Below are 18,296 nucleotides of genomic sequence, written 5' to 3' on the forward strand. Positions count from 1 at the left end.
CTTCCTCCATAGCAGTGATTCGGTCGAGGACATACCTGTCCTGGAGAGTAATCAAACTGATACCTCCCAGCTCCTCCTTAATTGCATTGAGCCCTTTTTTCAGTGGCATGTATGGCTTGCAGTAAGTCTGGGGCGAAGAGAGACATAAAGAACATTGATGTCTTGCTAAACAGCCTCTGCTCAGATGGGATATTGTCCAGTACATTGTTAACTTTCTTCGAGAAATAATTGTCTCGTTTTGTGCATTGTGACCTTTCATATCCTTTCGTCATCCGTCACTTTTTACCATAAGGTAGTCTACTTTTCGCACCACATTACTTTGGGGGACCACCAGTGCCGGTGCATGTAACAATGCTAGTGAGCACATGCCACCCCGATTTGGCGGAAGCTGCATATAAGCCAGTGAACCACATGCCCAATAGTGGCCCATTAGTACTGCTATGCCTATTTTCACGCCTGGCAGATCCATGATATGTTTTCATCCCACATTGTTCCCTTTCTGCACTGTGCCATTGTTTATGAAACACAGGAATGGATTTTCTAACCTTATTATCTGTACTGGCACTTCTTCTTCCTCCACTCATGTCAACAGTCTGGCATTTTGTTTCCATTCTTCTATGCATTTTTTGTTAGCATTTTCTACAGGATGCCATAAGAATCTGACCTTAGCGCTTGCTGCGAGTTACTTTTCTGGGCCGCTTCAGGCTTCTGCAATAAATGTGTTTTTTGTGAAATCAGCATCTCTCATATGTCTTGCTACTCTTAGGCCTGCTGTGACCTCTGTTTTAGGAAAATGGCTGTGCCTTGGTTCACTGTCCCCCATGTTGTGCCCTGCATCTCTTACACTTTTATGTTCCTCATGGCTACATACATACGCGTGCATGTCCTTCATGTCTACGTTCATGTATTCTTCATGTCTTTGTGCATGTGTCCTTCATGTCTATGTGCGAGTAGTCTTCATGTCTATGTGCTCTTCATGTATTCATGTGCTTGTGTCTGCTAGGCGTACGTCATGTGTTGTTGTATATCTATCTGGCTATTCTCTATGTGTATAGTAACAACTACTCATCACCCTACTTGTCATACCATCTAATTTATTCATAATGGCAATTTCATGGTCTTAAATTGTTTCATCTTTCACCCCTAGACTCTTTGATCAATCAGGCTGTCTCTGCAGGTATAATTTCTCACTTGCACGGTGCTGGTGAGGGGCAGGGACAGGAAGCGGTACTTGCATACTCACCTGAGTAGGGACAATAGGGGTTACCTGCATATTCATCTGCCTCATTACACTTTAGCATCCCTATTGCTTTCTGAAGAGTGGTTCATAACTTTTCATAACTGATTGACCATTTCACAATCATTTAAGGGTGTTGTAATAATAATTATGATGACAATAATAATAATAATAATAATAATAATAATAATAATAATAATAATAATAATAAAATGGTCTTGTATAGCCCCCTACTGCCATTTCTGTTGGCACTCTTTCTCCGTAAAAAAGGAGGGTTGTTGGTAGTATAGATAGAGAGGCAGATAAACCTGTGTGGGTTGATGGGTTGCTGGTCTGAAGTACACGATTCCTATATGTTGGGGTGCATCTATGGGATTAGCATAGTCACTTGGCAGTATGTTATTCCAAGGGGAGAGCCAAAGACTGACAACTGTAGCGAGTGCTTAGGGGTGGTTTTGCCCACTAATATGGGGGAAGGGTGATAGAGGTTAAAAGAGGACCATAAGTCATAACTTGGTAGTCCTCCTATGGTTTTGACTAGGCCTGTGACCCATGCCAGTATAGGAGATTCGGCTGTGGTGTAAAGTGAAAAGGTAGGGTTTTTAAAGGTAGTTGATTAGTTGGAGGTGTAGACATACAGAGTGGTGGTTGGTGTGGTCAGGGGGATCGGAGAGCAAGACTTAAATGTACAGGTGATAATGTTTCCATGGTAGTATGTGCTTGTTGGTGGATTGGGTAAGCGGCTTGTTGGATGTTTCTAGTGGTAGTTCTTAGGTTCCCTTTTTGGTGGTGTGGTGTCCAGTTCTTTTAGGGTTCATTGTGGTAGGTTAGTCAGTAGGGTGCTTGGTGGTTTCAGTGAATTCTAAGGGAGGAAGGTCTAATTGGTCGGGTAATTCGGGATGATGGTGTCATGAGATGGTCAGTTGAAGAGACCGTTTTTTTAGATATACTGGGTCTTCTATGTCTCTACTCGCATATGTTCTAGCACTAGTAGATTAGATACTAATTGTCTCCTCCTCCTATTTGTCCCAGCAATAAAAGACAACAATCCCAGAAACAAGGAAAAGAAAAAAGCAAAACAGGCATTGACAAAGCTAACAGTTTTGGCTGTTTTATGCACATTTCCCGTATTCAGTTATATTTAACATTACAATATGTATATATGCGACAACTTTCTAAAAATGATCCCTATGCCTTTAATAACATGTTTCTTCTCACCTCGAAGCGGACGAATGAGAATGTAGACATTCATCAAAGCAAAGTTAACACTTAGTTTCTTTAATTTAATATTTAAATTGTAATTCAACAAGAGACCCTAGTGATTTTTCTTTTTTATTATTTGACCGATTTCAATGACACTTAGTTTGTAAGTGTTATCTATGCTTTTATGAATGATCCAAAATAGCTGAGGCTGTGCTGAAGTGGCCTCAGCTATCCGCCAGCGTGACGCCAGCCAGGAAGCAGCACCGCTCGGGCCACGCTCTCTCTCCCTCATTCAAAAACAAAGAGTTCATTAGCTTTGGGGGTGGGGAGCTGCCTCCTTGACCTAGCTGTTAGTCACGAAAAGGGCCAGAGCGCAAACGTTTGCAGACTAGTTTCACACTTCGCATCCAGCCAGCAGGCAGCACCGGAGGTGCGTGGACAGGCAGTGTACTGACCTTGCTTAGTTCAAGCAATGCTGGACTCAGAGTGACAGTGGAGGAGGCTGCAGGGGCACTTGCATTCTGTATAATCACTACAGCTCCGGCTTCCCAATTTTGACTTCAATATTTTAATTTCAATATGTATGTATGTGTGATGCCCTCTAGAACTGACCCAATGCTCTTGTTTTCCTGTCTTTGGCCACACCACTTAGTTTCTTGGGACTCGCTAGATAAATATGTTGGTAACTGCTAACTACCTTGTATTTTTGATGTATAGCTTGCTGACTCATTTTTGTCACATTCACAATTTTTCCATTCATACCTCCTTAAAAGAACAATGCAATGGACATTCCAAGATGGCCGCCGGGATAGGGAGACGCACATAGATCGCTCTCCGCCCGGGCCGCCACTGAATTGACAATAAAGCAACTCATAACCGTGGAAAAACCACGAAAACCTACCCGATACGTGCAGGGCAGCACTCGGCACCGGGAGCCGACTTCGCATCAGCGGGAATTGCCAGACGCGGCACACGGAGGCGGAGCGGCCGCCCCTCCCCCTCCGGAGCTGCTCCCGCGGAAGAGGGGAACCACCAGGGAGACACAGGCGGCCGCAGCTGCACCCAGTCCACGGCGCGGCACCCGGACAGAGCACACGAGGGAGAGGGAAGGTGCCCACACCCTCGGAGCCCATACGCCCCCCCACCCCCAAGGAGGAAATGAGCAGTGGCGAGGGCGCAAGCCGGCAAAACACCGAGCGGCCCGCCCTGAAGAAGAAAAGGCCCGGCGCCGGAACACCACGAAACTCGACATCGGCCGCCCGGAGGCGCACAAGGTGAGCGCGCCCCCCCCCAACACAGCGCTAATAGATTCGGGGGGCAACACGCCTAACATCTTATAACCCCAACTCCAGAGCAGAGGAGAGAGGGGGAGGGCCGGAGGGGGAAACAAGGACAAACTAGGCTCGGCCACAGACAAAGCCCTATCGAGGGCACCGGCCTCACGCAGGAAGACCCTCAACCCCACCAACAACCCCGCACAGCAGGGGGGAAGCCAGGGAGGAATACAAGCAGGATTCACCTCCCGGGGCCTCCCAAAAGCACACCGTCCTTCCCCATACCCGCGGGAGAAGAGGATTCCCCAAGGAAGGCATGTCGAAAACAAAGGGGAAGGGGAGTACGGTACTCCCCAATTTGCAGTCCTCTAAACAAGATGCGAACCTAGTCCAAATGTGGTCGGCGGAATCCCAGATCCATACCAGGGGGAGACCCCGGGAAGACTCCCCTGAGGATCGCAACCACACCAACGCAACCCCATCGCTTCCATCAAGGGAAGACATGCACTCATGGTTCACGGAGCTACAGGAGAGGTTCATGACCACGGTCCAGGACCAGTTCAACTCAATGAGAAACGAAATGAAACAGGTGGTCCAAGAAGTGAAGAGAGACATCGCCCAACTGGAAGAGAGAACCGACACGGTGGAGAAAATCATCCAAAACCTAGAAGAAGAGACAACCCAAAACAGTGAGACCCAGGAACACTTAGCACGCCTAACCCACAACCTAGAGATCCAGTGCGAGGACTTAGAAAACCGTTCACGCAGATCTAACATCCGGATCAAGAACATCACGGAGGCAGTACTTGACAAGGACCTTAAGAATGCAGTCCAGGAAGTCTTCAGAGACATTCTGGAGGCACAGGAAACAGAAACCATAGGGATAGACAGAATCCACAGAGTGGGCCCAAAAAGAACATGGGCGTCCGGAGAAAGACCTAGAGATGTCCTAGCAGCCCTATCATCATACCCACAAAAAGAACTCATTTTAAGGAAGGCGCGACAAATGGACCACATCAGGATGAACGGGACGGACATCCAACTGTACCAAGATCTGGCCTCGATCACACTACAAAAAAGGAGAGATATGGCACCGCTAATCAAGGTACTGGTTTCAAAGGAAATAAGATACAAATGGACATTCCCATTCGGCCTACTGTTCAGCTGGGAAGGCAAACAACGAAGAGTGACAACATGCGATGAAGGACTGCAAATTATGGACATACAAACAGAGGAACCGGCGGAAGCGCACGACAGAACAAGAGGCGGTCTCCAAAAAAGGCCGAGAGGATGGGAAGAGATACGGAAAAGGAAGAAGTAAAATGGGTAATCATACAACCCAACATCAGCCCACGGAAAACACTAATTGGCGGCCCGGGAAGGGCCCCCTTGGGATAGAAACTCAGGAAGGCCTCAGGCCATGCAGGGTTTAGGACCCCCCGCAAACCCGTTACCGAGCACTTTGAGGGCCGGGAGCGATAGGCGCAATGCCCTAGCAACCATAGGTACCCGGGCCCTCCTCGGGAAGTTATACGTTCAAAAGTTGGAAGTTGGGGGGACTGAGAGGGAGGGGGGGAGGGAAAGATACCGGAAGATGCAAAGTTCTCACACCTTAAGGAAATGGGAATCTCCCAATCTGAGAGTACGAAATGAGGAAACTTAGAATCCTAACATACAACATACGAGGCCTGAACTCCCCGATAAAGAGAAAGAAAGTGGAGTCCCTGCTGAGGAGAGAAAAGGCGAACGTCCTCCTGCTTCAAGAAACACACATCAAAGCACAGGACAAGCAGAAAATATGCCTCAGGGGATATCGGATATGGGCACAATCGAATGCCACGGACAAAAAAGCAGGAGTCCTCATAGCAATCAAAGAAGGAGCAAAGGTCATTCTAACGGACAGACACACGGATAAAGAAGGGAGACTTGCAATGGTCAATGTCCACCTGGACGGGTCCCATCTAACTCTGGCCACAATCTATGCACCAAACACGGGACAAGACGGATTCATTCGAGAGGCTCTGGAGAATCTAGAGGGCTTCGCAAAGGGAGAGGTGATCTTGGGAGGTGACCTAAACCTCGCATGGCAGCCACAAATAGACAGGAGCACAGCGGGCCCCTCTACACAGGGCGCCCCTTCCAAACGACTCAAACAAAAAATGGGAGAGGTGATCTTGGGAGGTGACCTAAACCTCGCATGGCAGCCACAAATAGACAGGAGCACAGCGGGCCCCTCTACACAGGGCGCCCCTTCCAAACGACTCAAACAAAAAATGGATCAACTCGCACACGTTTACAACACGATGTCAAGAATAGACTATTTTTGGGTGTCGGTGGGCCTTATGGGGAAAATCCAAGATATAGAAACGGGGTCAATATCCCTGTCTGACCACGCCCCACTCTGGCTAGAGTTAACAACCCCAGAAAAAGGAGGAGGGCTGCGGCGCTGGAGGCTCCCACAGGATATCCTCCATGACCCAGTAATGGGAGAATCGATTAGGGACAAGATAACGGAATACTTTACACAAAACGACACAGGTGAGGTCCCACTAAGCACGGTCTGGGAGGCATTCAAAGCAGTGACCAGAGGCAACTTTATAGCCATGAAAGCCTCTAAAGAAAACCAAAGACACCGCTGGGAAAAAGAACTCGAAAAGAAAATAACGGACATACAGGAAGAAATTATATCCCACCCAACTAGAGCCTTAAAAAAGGCCCTAAAACACACACAGGGGCAATTGGAAATGCTTCGCACAAAAGGAGCCGAAAGATCCCTCCAATTTCTTAAACAACGGCTATATATAAAAGCCAATAAGGCGGACAGACTCTTAGCAAGACAGCTGCGAGAAAAACAAAAGTCAATAAACATAATGAGTATGCAGGACAAGCAGGGAGAACTATATACACAAACCTCAAACATAGGGAGAATCTTCCAGGATTTCTTCCAAAATCTCTACACCACAGAACACCCGAACGAAACAGACCAAGACGCTTATTTGCAAACCCTCCCTATTAAAAAAATCCCTGAGGAAGACAGAATAGCACTAGAGAACCCGATCTCGGAGGAGGAAGTCAAAAAGGCAATTGCGGCACTCCCGACAGAGAAGGCACCTGGCCCAGACGGCTTTACCGCCCCCTTCTATAAAAAATACGCAGATATACTAATCCCCGTCCTCACGAGACTTCTAAACACCTTTAAAGAACAGGGCAATGTGACCCAATCAATGAATGAAGCAAAGGTCCTGGTGTTCCATAAAAAAGGGAAAGACCCATCCCTCCCCAGTTCATACCGTCCATAGCACTGATTAATATTGATGCAAAAATATACACTAAAATTCTGGCGAACAGGCTATCCCCACTTCTCCCGTCTCTAATAAACCCAGACCAATCAGGATTTATCCCAGGGAGACTCACACATGACAACCTGAGAAGAATAATACACCTGGTCGAGAAGACCGAGATCACCCAAACACAAGCAGCACTGCTCTCATTAGACGCCGAAAAGGCTTTCGATCGGGTGGAGTGGACAATACTATTTAAAACACTAAAACATATGAGCTTTGGAGACCAGTATATAAAAATGGTAAAAGCCAACTACACCTCCCCGTCAATCAGGATAGCCATTAACGGGGCGATCACGGACAAAATAGAAATAACACGAGGCACCAGACAAGGATGCCCCCTGTCCCCTCTGCTATATGCTATTTTCCTGGAACCACTTCTAACTAGAATAAGGGAGACAGAAGCCATAACGGGAATAGAGATGGGAGGCTCACAACATAAAGTAATAGCATACGCAGATGACATGCTACTAGCCCTTACGAACCCGGGAACAGCACTTCCCCAAGCCATTAGAGAGCTTGAAACCTTCGGGGCGGTATCAGGCCTCAAAATTAACAAGAACAAATCAGAACTCTTACTTTTAGCCGGAGGGAGGCCGGAATTGGAAAGAATAGCGATCTCGCAAAACCTGAAAATAGCCGATAAAGGAATAAAATATTTAGGGATCACCTTAACATGTAAGATAGAAACATTATATAACGAGAACTACCCCCCCCTACTGGTACGGGTAAAGAGAGACCTGGAGCGCTGGAACCCCCTAATGGTCTCATGGTGGGGTAGAATTCAAGCAGTAAAAATGGTCATCCTCCCCAGAATGCTATACCACTTTCAGGCTCTCCCAATCAGGGTCCCCAAATCGTTCTTTAGAGCACTGACCAAAGCTATCTCGTCCTATATATGGAACAAAAAGCCCCCGAGGATTGCCAGAGCGACCCTTTCTGCCCCAACAAAGGAGGGGGGAATGGCCCTACCACATTTTTGTAAATACTACATGGCTGCGCAACTGTGGGTCCTGAGAGAATGGCTGGGTGACAATCAACAAACAATATGGGTGTCTCAGGACAGAGCGGTAGCCAGATCCCCATTGGAGGAAACCCTATGGAAAGCAAAACAACATAGGCACCCAAACCTCCGCATAAGCGAAATCATGAAAACCACCCTTGAGGCCTGGGATGAGCAGACACGGAAGGGCATCATGACCACAGTGGAGGGGCCGTTCACACCCATCTGTCGAAACCCACAGTTCCCACCGGGAATGGAACAGGGAGCCTACGAGAAATGGGAGGCAGCAGGATACACAAAGATAGGCGAAATGTTCCAAGACGAAGAAATAAGGACCTTCAAAGAATGCAGAGAAATATTAAAACTAACGGAAGCAGACAAATACAAATATGGACAGCTAAGGCACTGGCTCACAACCTCAGACATCAAAACAGCAGCCACAAGGGATCTCAAGCCATTTGAGAAGTTTCTAATCACCAACTCAGGAACTGGAAAATTAATCTCCTCGCTCTACACATTTATCAACTCCACAGGGGAGGAACTCAAATGGGCATATATGGTCAAGTGGACGAAAACATTGGGGGAGGAAATCCACAAACGCCAGTGGGAAGACCTATGGAACACCATACTGAAAATGACCCGATCAGTCCAAAAAAGAGAAATGTGGCTAAAAATAGTAACCCAATGGCACTACACGCCGGAAAGACTGCAGGCCATGTACCCACAAACAACGAACACGTGCTGGAGAGGCTGCTTGGAGGTGGGCACGTGGAAACACATCTGGTGGGACTGCCGGGAAATCAAAGCCTTCTGGTCGGAACTAAAGGTGGAAATTAGAAAAATATTTCCAGAGGCCGAATTCCTGGGCGAAAAAGTATGGCTATGCGGTATCAAAGATCAGGCAGCTAAGAAATTCAGGAAATCACAATGGAGGGGTTTCATGGGTCTACTAATACCCGCTTGGGCGACAATTGCCCAAAACTGGAAAAAACAAGAGCCCCCACAAATGTTCACTTGGCTCCAGAAAGTATGGACACAATTGACCATGGAAAAGCTAACACACACATTACAAGGAACGAAAGAGACCTTTGCAAAGGAATGGGGAGAGATACTCGAATATCTGCAATCAGATTACATGGAGCAATGGTGCCCCCATAATATAAGAATTTCGGACATATTGAGAACATAGACTTGCACAGAAACGAAGATCTAATGAGAACTTTCCGGGGTGGGAGGGGGGTGGGAGTTAGGGGGAGTTGGGGAACGGCCAGGGGTTCCCATTGTTGTAACTGAAAATATTAAATAAATCTTTTAAAAAAAAAAAAATAAAAAAAAACACTGATAACCTTATACAAAATCCGCTTAGGGTAAAGAAGAAACTCTTGGACTGGGACTGGATAGTCACTTTGGATAGGCTTGGTGCTTTCCTGTCTATAACCCAGGGTATGGACGAGCATTACTGTAGAGGTACCGTGCTTCCGTATCTGGACAAATTTCCCTCAAGCAAAAAACAGCATCAATTCCTAAAATTCCATTTAAATCTCCTCCATACAAGAGAAGTCTTAGGGAGAACTAAAAAAGGAGAGCTACGACGTCTGTCGTGTCGCTGCTGTGGACAGGAGGTTGAAACCCTACAGCACTTGGTGATGAACTGTGCTCCACTATCGGGTTCCAGAGAAAGATGGTTGGGAACACACTTTCAAAATTTAAGCATATCTATGCAGGAGAGGTGGTCAATCTTAAAATGGGGAGGAAAAGTTTCCACGACTTTGGCCTCGTTTTTTTGGAAACTAATTGATGCAATAAAAAAAAAATGCCACTAAAAAAAAAAAAAAAAAAAAGAACAATGCAAATATAATTTATTGCACCATGCACTTTCCTTTGTTAAAGTTAGACTGACCACCCACTAACATTATATATTGTGATTTGTCGATTTACTTATAAACAAATTTTATCAGCAGCCGCTTTAACCCACCAAGCTACCCTGAAAGCTACTCTAATCAGGGAAACGTTTTTTAATAACCCGAACAGAAATGCTATTTCCCTCGATATCTCATTGTATGCCCCTCACCAGACCTCTTTCCCTTTCTTTTGCGTTTTAACAATTGATACAAACAGGGTTTTTTGACGGATATTTATTTACCAGGTTTCAGTCTGGTAGCTAATGTGAGAGTCTGTGAGACACAGGATAGGCTGTCCCAGCATTTCTTTATGAATTTGGCAAACACAGGCACACACCTGCTCGGCTATTTCTTATGCACAGAAACACTTGCGTCTGAACAAATGTTAGGAAAATGGTGTTGGTGAAGAACTTTGTTTAGGCAGCATACAGTATTCCTGCTCCCACCTGTGAGGCTAAAAACCTCTGGGTCATCTTCGACTTCACACTTTCCTTCTCTCCTCATATCTCTGACGTCTCTAAGAAGTCACACTACCAGCTGCACCTCCTCAGAGGTGTTCTTCCTTTCCTCTCCTTCCCCCAACAGCTCACTGTCTCCAGAGCTCTGGTGCTCTCTAGACTGGAGTACTGCCACAGCCTCTTTCTAAATCTGCCTGCCTCTACTCTCCACCCTCTACAACTCTTACAAAACAGGACAGCGAGACTTGTCCTTGGCCTCAAGCCCAGGGATCGTATCTCTACAGGACTGAAATCTTTGCATGGGCTCCCAGTGGCGGTGAGGATTAAGTTCAAAACCCTCTGCATTGTCCACAAGGCCTTCTGGGACCTGGGACCTGGGACCTCAATACCTCCAACAATCTCTTCCTAAATATCTTCCCTCTCGAGCTCTTCGCTCATCCGTCTCCAACTCCCTCAGGGTCAGTCGCTTCTCCAAGCAGTGAGTTGGGTGTAGATCTTTCTTCTGCTGGAGCCTCCCTCTGGAACAGCCTCCCTGCCCCTCTGAAACTTGAGGAGAACCATCTCCGGTTCTGGAAGCACCTCAAGACCTTCCTCTTTGCTTCTCTTTTCTCTCCTCCTCTCCCCAGCTAATTTCCTGACTGTATCTGAAACTGCACTGGTTACCTGGCTACCCTCTGATCTCGGGCCCAGGTCCCCACCCCTGCCAGTTGCACACCAGCACTTCCCCCTGGCAACCCATGCAATCGGGACTGTTTTTGTATCCCTACAGCCCCTACTAGCACGTGACCTCTGATTTCTGCTCTTATCCTTGCATTTGCCACCATGTTATCCTATGTACTGCACTGCCCCTTCCCTTTCCTCCCACACTTTTCCTCTTCCCCCCTCCCCTGCACTTGCGCGATCTCAATGTCACTTGGCCTAGTAGGATCGTTGTCTGTCTTCCCTCTGTGTCCTATCCCTTGTCTCATCTTGCCTTGAAACATTTGTGTATAGGCGCGTTACATGTGCCATATCATATCATATGATATCATGAATTTTCACGGTTTTTGTTTAGGTAGTAAATGTATGCCATAAACTTGTTTCGTTTTCATTATACATTTTTACCTGTACATGGATGGCATTGTTTTGCTGCAAATGTAAAATACAACTTTTTTCATACTATTGCATCATGATTAAAACAAGTTGTAGATGGCAAAGCAGGATGGTTTGCTAAATACAAACACAGGCTTTTTTATGGGAACACAAAATGTGTGTCCCAGTCGGGTAGGAAACAAGCATAGTTGTGTGTGACATAGCATGCACCCAAGCTCCACGCGACTAGCCTCATCATGATGCTATGATGAAATGTGAGCATGCTTCATTTTAAAGACCGACACCATTGCATAGCTCTCAACTCACACGCTTTTGGCGGGTGTCACCCGCCTTGTAAAGGGCAGACTCACCCGCCTAGCCTCCTGCACGCCCATTCATTCCAATGGGCGTCTCACCCGCCAAAAACTAAATCGGGTGATTTCACCCGCCTGTAAAACAAAAATCGTTGAGAGCTATGCCATTGCCGTCTCTTTCATACATTAGCGTCCGAGGCAAAAGTGTTCCGTGTGAGGTGGTGTTCAAATTGAAGGTGTGGTGAAACACGAGGAGCAGATTGCTCAGAGAGTCTCTGCTCTGCTCAGTGCAGGCAATGCAATCCAACATGGCACTGATGCGGGGACGTCTGGAGTACTCTCATTTGTGTGGCTTTTGCGGCATCTGCCCCATTAGAATGAGTGCGCTTGAGATGAAATGTTTAATTGCTTGGCACATTATTTTAGAGGTAATTTCTTCTGAGCTCCAGCTGACTAGACTAAAGATTTCATTGTCTTTGTGGTGCTAGAGGGGTGCTGGGCTGGGCCTGTTCTCGACTTCTCGTGTCACAAACCTGTTTCTATGCATGCAAAGCAGAACATGAAGCAAAGGTTCTTCTGTGTGCATGTTCAAAGGAGAGCCTAACGTTAGGCTTGCTGTATTAGATATAGTGTACTTCTGTTTAAAAAGCTGATGTCACATTGCCGTCCTCGCATGGAACTATCTGTGGGGCCTAGGGCGGTGTAACCATCAGTGCTGGGCAATGCCGCAGAGCTGCCCAAGGCAAGGCAGGGTAACTGATGAGAGGGGCAGCCCCCACCCCCAAGCCTGCTCCTCCCCCCCGACACAGAGACACGCAGTCTCCAGCATACAAAAGCAAGGGAAGGGTGAGGTGTGAACAATCACCTCACCCTTCCACCAAGCAACAAGGTGCTAAGCACCAGGGAGGTAGCCATCAGGCAGGGCATAGGGTCAAGGACCTGCCCCCCCCTCCTGGGGGCCTAGACAGTCGGCTACACCGGCCTGGGGGCTGGACTACAGTTCCCCCACTATGCACATCAAAGACCCAGGGCTCCCCTGGGTCTTATAAATAAGAGCAGCATGCTCTAAGAAAACACTACTTGTTTGTGGACCCTGAACGGGGACCCAAACAGGAGGTTCGCTGTGCACTCAGCGTCCTCCAATCTTTGTTTCTTTACCACAAAACCCATCCACCCTACAAAAGAAGGGAGAAGAACAAAGAAAAAACAAAGAAGGACACTGTACGGTGACCACTAGAAGTCATGGGACAGTAAGGCGGCACGGGCCAGAGGGGGTAACCTCTGGACCCGGTTCCCAAAAGTATGATGTTATAATGATATGTGATTATTGTTATTCCATAACCATATCTGCACAATAAAATCCTACAGCCTTTTATTGCCAACACTTGACAAATGTGCCCATACAATTTGTATGCATATGGGTTCAGCATTTATCAGTTTGTAACTCTCCTAGGTGAGCTTCCATGCGACTTGAGTCTGACGCATGGTACAAGACAGTGCTTGTGTTGGGAGCTGGTTGCAGGTAAAATGGAAAGTACTAAAGGTGTTGAAGTCAGAGCAGCCACTCTCTTGTGAAGATTCCATCAATAGCCAAATCTCGCTGACTGCAAGGGAGAAAGCCTGCCAGAAGAGGGGCCCTGAGGAGAAGTTTTTAATAACTTATGTATTTGATCCCCTTTGTCTCACTCCACCACCATCTTTATTTTCTCCTCTTTTCTGTCTCCCCTAGTTCGTAGCCTCTTTTTTTTATTGGCATTGTTTGTTTTTGGGGTCATAAAATGTTGACTGGCGTGGGTCCCAAACTGTACTGCTCCTGGGTTCCATCTGCTTTATTTTGCTCAATCATTGGGACTCACTTGATGTTGGTTGACCCTTTGCTAGCTCATAGTAAAGTCTGGCTTCTGGCTAGTGTGCTGAGGTATGCATCCTTATTAACAGCACTCCTTAGTTTGCCATTTCTTACGCTCGAATGTTCGTGTGAGCATTTAATAATCTGTGTGTACACTGAAAGATGTGGTAAAAAGAATTGTTAGTGGTAAAAAACAATACTTCTACGGCTCCAAAACTCAGATGGCATGCTACGATACGTGCACCAGTCGAGTCAGTGATGCTCCATTCTGGGAAGGGAGGGTGTGTGCTCTGTGCTATGCAGCAGGATGAGGGGGCTCGTGGGTGTATGCGCACACACGCACCATGAAACCCCTCACACTGCATGCACAAACCTCAATGTTCATCCCCGGTAAAATTTGGACTCTGCCTCCATGCATCCTCCCCCTAATGCTGATAAAATTAGGGCCACCTCTTGGTCGCCATGGGCTGGCTTTACTGGAATTGTCACCCAGATGCTACACAGCCCCAACTCACATAAGTCTGATTTGCTTGCTCAACAGAGACAGTGTGTTAACCTCACACTGCTGCATGCATCATCACTGTCTTGACCAGGGTTTGGGGTAATGCCTGTGTTGGCCTGCATCCCAAGTCCATGAAATGCATCTTGCAATTGTTTCACGTTGCCATATTCAGCTTTTGGCGAACTAGGTAGTGTGATTCATTGGTATTTAACTCAGCACACATGCAAACGGGTTAGATCCCTCTCGTACCGATACAGCGTTTAATCGTGTGTTGCACAAAATCTTGAGATTGCACAATCTGCACAATTGCTCGAGATTTTGTGAGGGATCTAACCCGTTTATCGTGGAGGACTAATTCCAAATGTAATAGGGGCACTACAAGAATTCAAGACTAATAGCCCTGATTTGAAAAAGGTCTCAGGGAGACCGAAACACGTGTCATCATTCAAAGGGCACTTCAAAATAAAGAAACCTTTTTGATAATTGGGCACAGTCTCCTTCCGGGTTATTCATACTTTTACTTATGTTCAAGGGGGGTTTTTCTTGGCTAAACCCACAATCCGGTGAGACGCAACCATTTGCATTAAACTAGTCACGTTCGAAAAAAACACCTAATCTCAACAAAGTTGATATCGCCATGTTAGACCAAACCGCTGCAGCCAAGAGTTTCTGAGAAAATAACATGCAACAAGCACATTAACCCTCCATAAACCCTCCATTAGTAGCATTTTCTGTAAAGTCGTGAATTGACGCGATTCACGGATGATGGTTTAAAGGGTGGGCCACTTTTTTTGGGTGTCCGGGCCTATTTTTTGTCCCAGACCGACCCTGCAATTGTGCCTGTTTTGGGCTCATTTCCATAGTATTAGTTAATGTTATGTCTTGCACGTAGTATACATTTAATAGAGGTTGCATCTCTTCTCCCATCGCCAGTGCTCCAATCTTACAATTTTTCACTGTGGCCATTTACATGAGAGTAGCACACATCCTGCTGTCCTCAGCTATGTCCTGCCTTGCTTAAAGTTTACAAGCGCTTAATAGCAACCTAACCATCAGCACATATTTTCTGCATGCAGATCACTTTTTGTTGATCTGCAAATATTGTGAATGCTGTAAATGATCATAAATTACTGTCAAGATAAACATAAATCATTCTTCTATGACATTCTATAGAAAATTGCTCTATGGCTTTAGGGCCTGATTTTATTTTCTGTAGTCTGCTTTTTGTTACAATCTCTTTATGATGTTTGCTGTCCATTCATTTATCTTTTCTTTGAAACCTAATGACTGTCAATCATTGCATGCCTGGACACTTCTAGGTCATTTCCCGCTGTGATATTATGCTGCTTATGGAAATTAAAGACTGCAATAACAAAGTTCTCCCTTCTCTAATGGACAAACTCGCCAGGTCAGTTTTTGTTTCTCTTTATTTTAAAATATTGTTGAAAAGTGTATGTAGCCATATGAGAAACCACTGTTTGACGACGGTGCAACTAAAATGAATTTGCTCTGGGTAACTTTGGCATACTTCTGAAGATTAACAATTACTGCTTGCAACTTGTTTGTATATCACCTATTCCTTTCCAGGTTTACAGCACAAGTAAGTCAGAGTAACTCCTTTGAGAATCAGTTTGTGATTCTGCCTTAGTTACGGTGAATTTAATAGTACATTCTTGTCCTTTCAAGATTAGAGTAGTGGAAGATCTGGGGGTTGTGCCACAGGGTGGTAATTGATAGAGGCTCTTTGATGTAGTGCAGTCAGAACAGGGGTGGAGTTAGAGTAGCCAGGACAGAAGCATCAGTCCACAGAAGGATACCACGCTCTTAGATTCTTCAAGGGTTCCCACACTTCCTGTGCCCCCTCTCAAATTCCAACAGCTAGAACTCTGGGACTAACATCTACAAGCAACGTTTTGTGAAATAGCAGACAGGATTGTATCCATTATAGAGGGCTAACAGGGGTCCAATCTGCTGTGGCAGATTGCCTATTTAAGTGGGTGAGACCACCCTCTAAGTTGAATAGCCCTTAGACTACTGAAGAAGGATATCACTTGTAACTGTGTTGGGGGCACTCTCTGCCCCAAAGTCCCCTTCCATAGAGGTGAAGACAGAGCCTTCCAGGACAGGAGCATGCCCTTTCCTTCAACAATCGCAAAGGAACATTTGGGGTGATCGGATGGCTGGACAAGGCCAACTGAAAGCTGAGACCACTGGTAGCCGGTCAGATAGCACAGCGAGTCGAGCACTCTCTTTGACATCAGGGCCAAACTCAGCCTTTCATCCTTCTGAGGTCGATAAATGAGCACCACACACCTTGGATAATGATAAGCAGCGCTCAGATGCCTGAGGGTTTGTAGCGCTATATAAATGCAAAACTATTATAATTATTATTATTACCCAGGGTCCACTGGAGATGACAGCCCCTGCAAGTGCTCTCTAGGCAGGGAAGTGCACATCCAGGATACACCTTGCCCCTGGAAATGCTTAACAGGCTTCCCCAGCAACCAACTCTGCGCACTGTGTTCCCTCTACAATCTGTTTTCGAGCCGGCTTCACTGCTTTGTGATGCTATTCAGACACTCATCGCCTTTGAATCGGCGGTTGAGCCATCAAGCTGCTGACTTGACTCACCCTGTTTGCGCTCAAGCTGTTTTTGACCCAATCACCTCTGAAGAACCACATTGCATCATTGGACCTCTTTGATCCGACTGGACAGATTCGAGATGCTGACTCAACCATGTCGGTTCTTCATTCGATTCAAAGCTATGGGACTGCATTGCATCGCTTGACCATCTCGAGCCAATTCAACAACCTCAACACCTGTGATCCATTGGGAACACTTGACTTGAAATGTCTCGATGCCAGCAAGACCCATTTTAAAGGGCCTAGAAGACTGGCTTTTTGCTTCTGAGATCATACCCAAGCTTATACAGAATTTGAAGTGGTTCTGTCCCCTTACCCTGCCTTAGATACCCCACTCTATCCCTTTTTAAAAGACATCTTCAGTAAAACTGACATTTCTGCAGCCTGTGCACATGTGTGTTCAGACCCAGGAGTGCTCCTTTCCATGACTGCTTCTGTGCTAGCTCACATTCTTCCTGAAGTATAAAGCCTGCCGTTGGCCAAGGTCACTGCAAGAGGCAAAGGAGATATACTTGTCATGCAGCCCCTGTTTCACCTCAATCATTGGGATTGCTGCGAGTTTGGTAGTAGTGTGGAGCTGAGTAGGAGTTGTATCCATTACTCATCCCTGCCTCTGCTTCTGTAAAGCTGCAGGCATTCATCACAGTTCTCCATCATAGTCCACAACCAATATAACGAAGAATGTAGGCACACATACATACATACATTCATTTACTGAAGATGCCATCATTACGTCTTACTATGGTTGTGTTACTGACAATAAAGGCAATCTTGGTTTTTCCACGTATTTTCTACAAGATTTCTGTCTTCTTAGCGTTTTGAAATTTGACATTTTGATCTATTTTCCAATATATGTTATGTCACTGTATATTGATTTTGTTTTTTTTGTATTGATTTATTTATAAGATTTACACAAAGATAAACAAATAAATCCATTAATACAATTAAAACAAAGCAATTAAATGCACGCAGAATATAATATACAAATAACCATCAAAGAACTAGTACAAACTCAGAAAATCATCCCAAATCTTTTCATGTAATCTCAACTTCCCTTGTCGCTTATAAATCACCTTCTCCATGGTTGCAAGCCCAGACATTCCCTCAATCCAGTCTTCCACAATAGGTGCAATCCGTGTTTTCCAACCCCTCAGAACCAGTTTCTTGCCCAAACTAGCACCACGGAGCAGAAACCTTTTCCGTGAAACAGAGAGATCTTCTAGCAACTCACCTCCCCCCAAAATCATCGTCATGAAATCCAACTCAACATCCAAATTCAAAACACGCAAACAAATACGACAAACATTATGCCAAAATCCCCGCACACGCACACACTCCCAAAGCAGATGTTCCAAACTTCCCAATCCATTTCCACAACACCAGCAATCATCCGAATCAATCATCCCTCTCTTAAACATTTGTTCTGGAGACCAAAACACTCTATTGAGTATCTTTACTTGTCGCTGTATATTGATGTAGCACAGCTTTTATGCAATTTAA

The 18,296-nt window shown here is 45.9% G+C and overlaps 1 protein-coding gene across 2 annotated transcripts in view; it reads left to right on the forward strand.

Moving 5' to 3' along the window:
- The window catches only part of DNASE1L3 (deoxyribonuclease 1L3), a 112,218-nt gene that overhangs the window by 21,937 nt on the left and 71,985 nt on the right, over positions 1-18,296 (forward strand). For both annotated transcript variants that reach the window (XM_069643777.1, XM_069643776.1), the window contains exon 2: positions 15,473-15,561. In XM_069643777.1, coding sequence (XP_069499878.1) covers positions 15,494-15,561 — 68 coding nt within the window. In that variant the 5' untranslated portion in view covers positions 15,473-15,493. The remainder of the gene's footprint in view (positions 1-15,472; positions 15,562-18,296) is intronic.

This window comes from Ambystoma mexicanum, chromosome 2p (assembly GCF_040938575.1).
Source record: "Ambystoma mexicanum isolate Mex_15411 chromosome 2p, UKY_AmexF1_1, whole genome shotgun sequence".
NCBI classification, from domain to species: Eukaryota; Metazoa; Chordata; class Amphibia; order Caudata; family Ambystomatidae; genus Ambystoma; species Ambystoma mexicanum.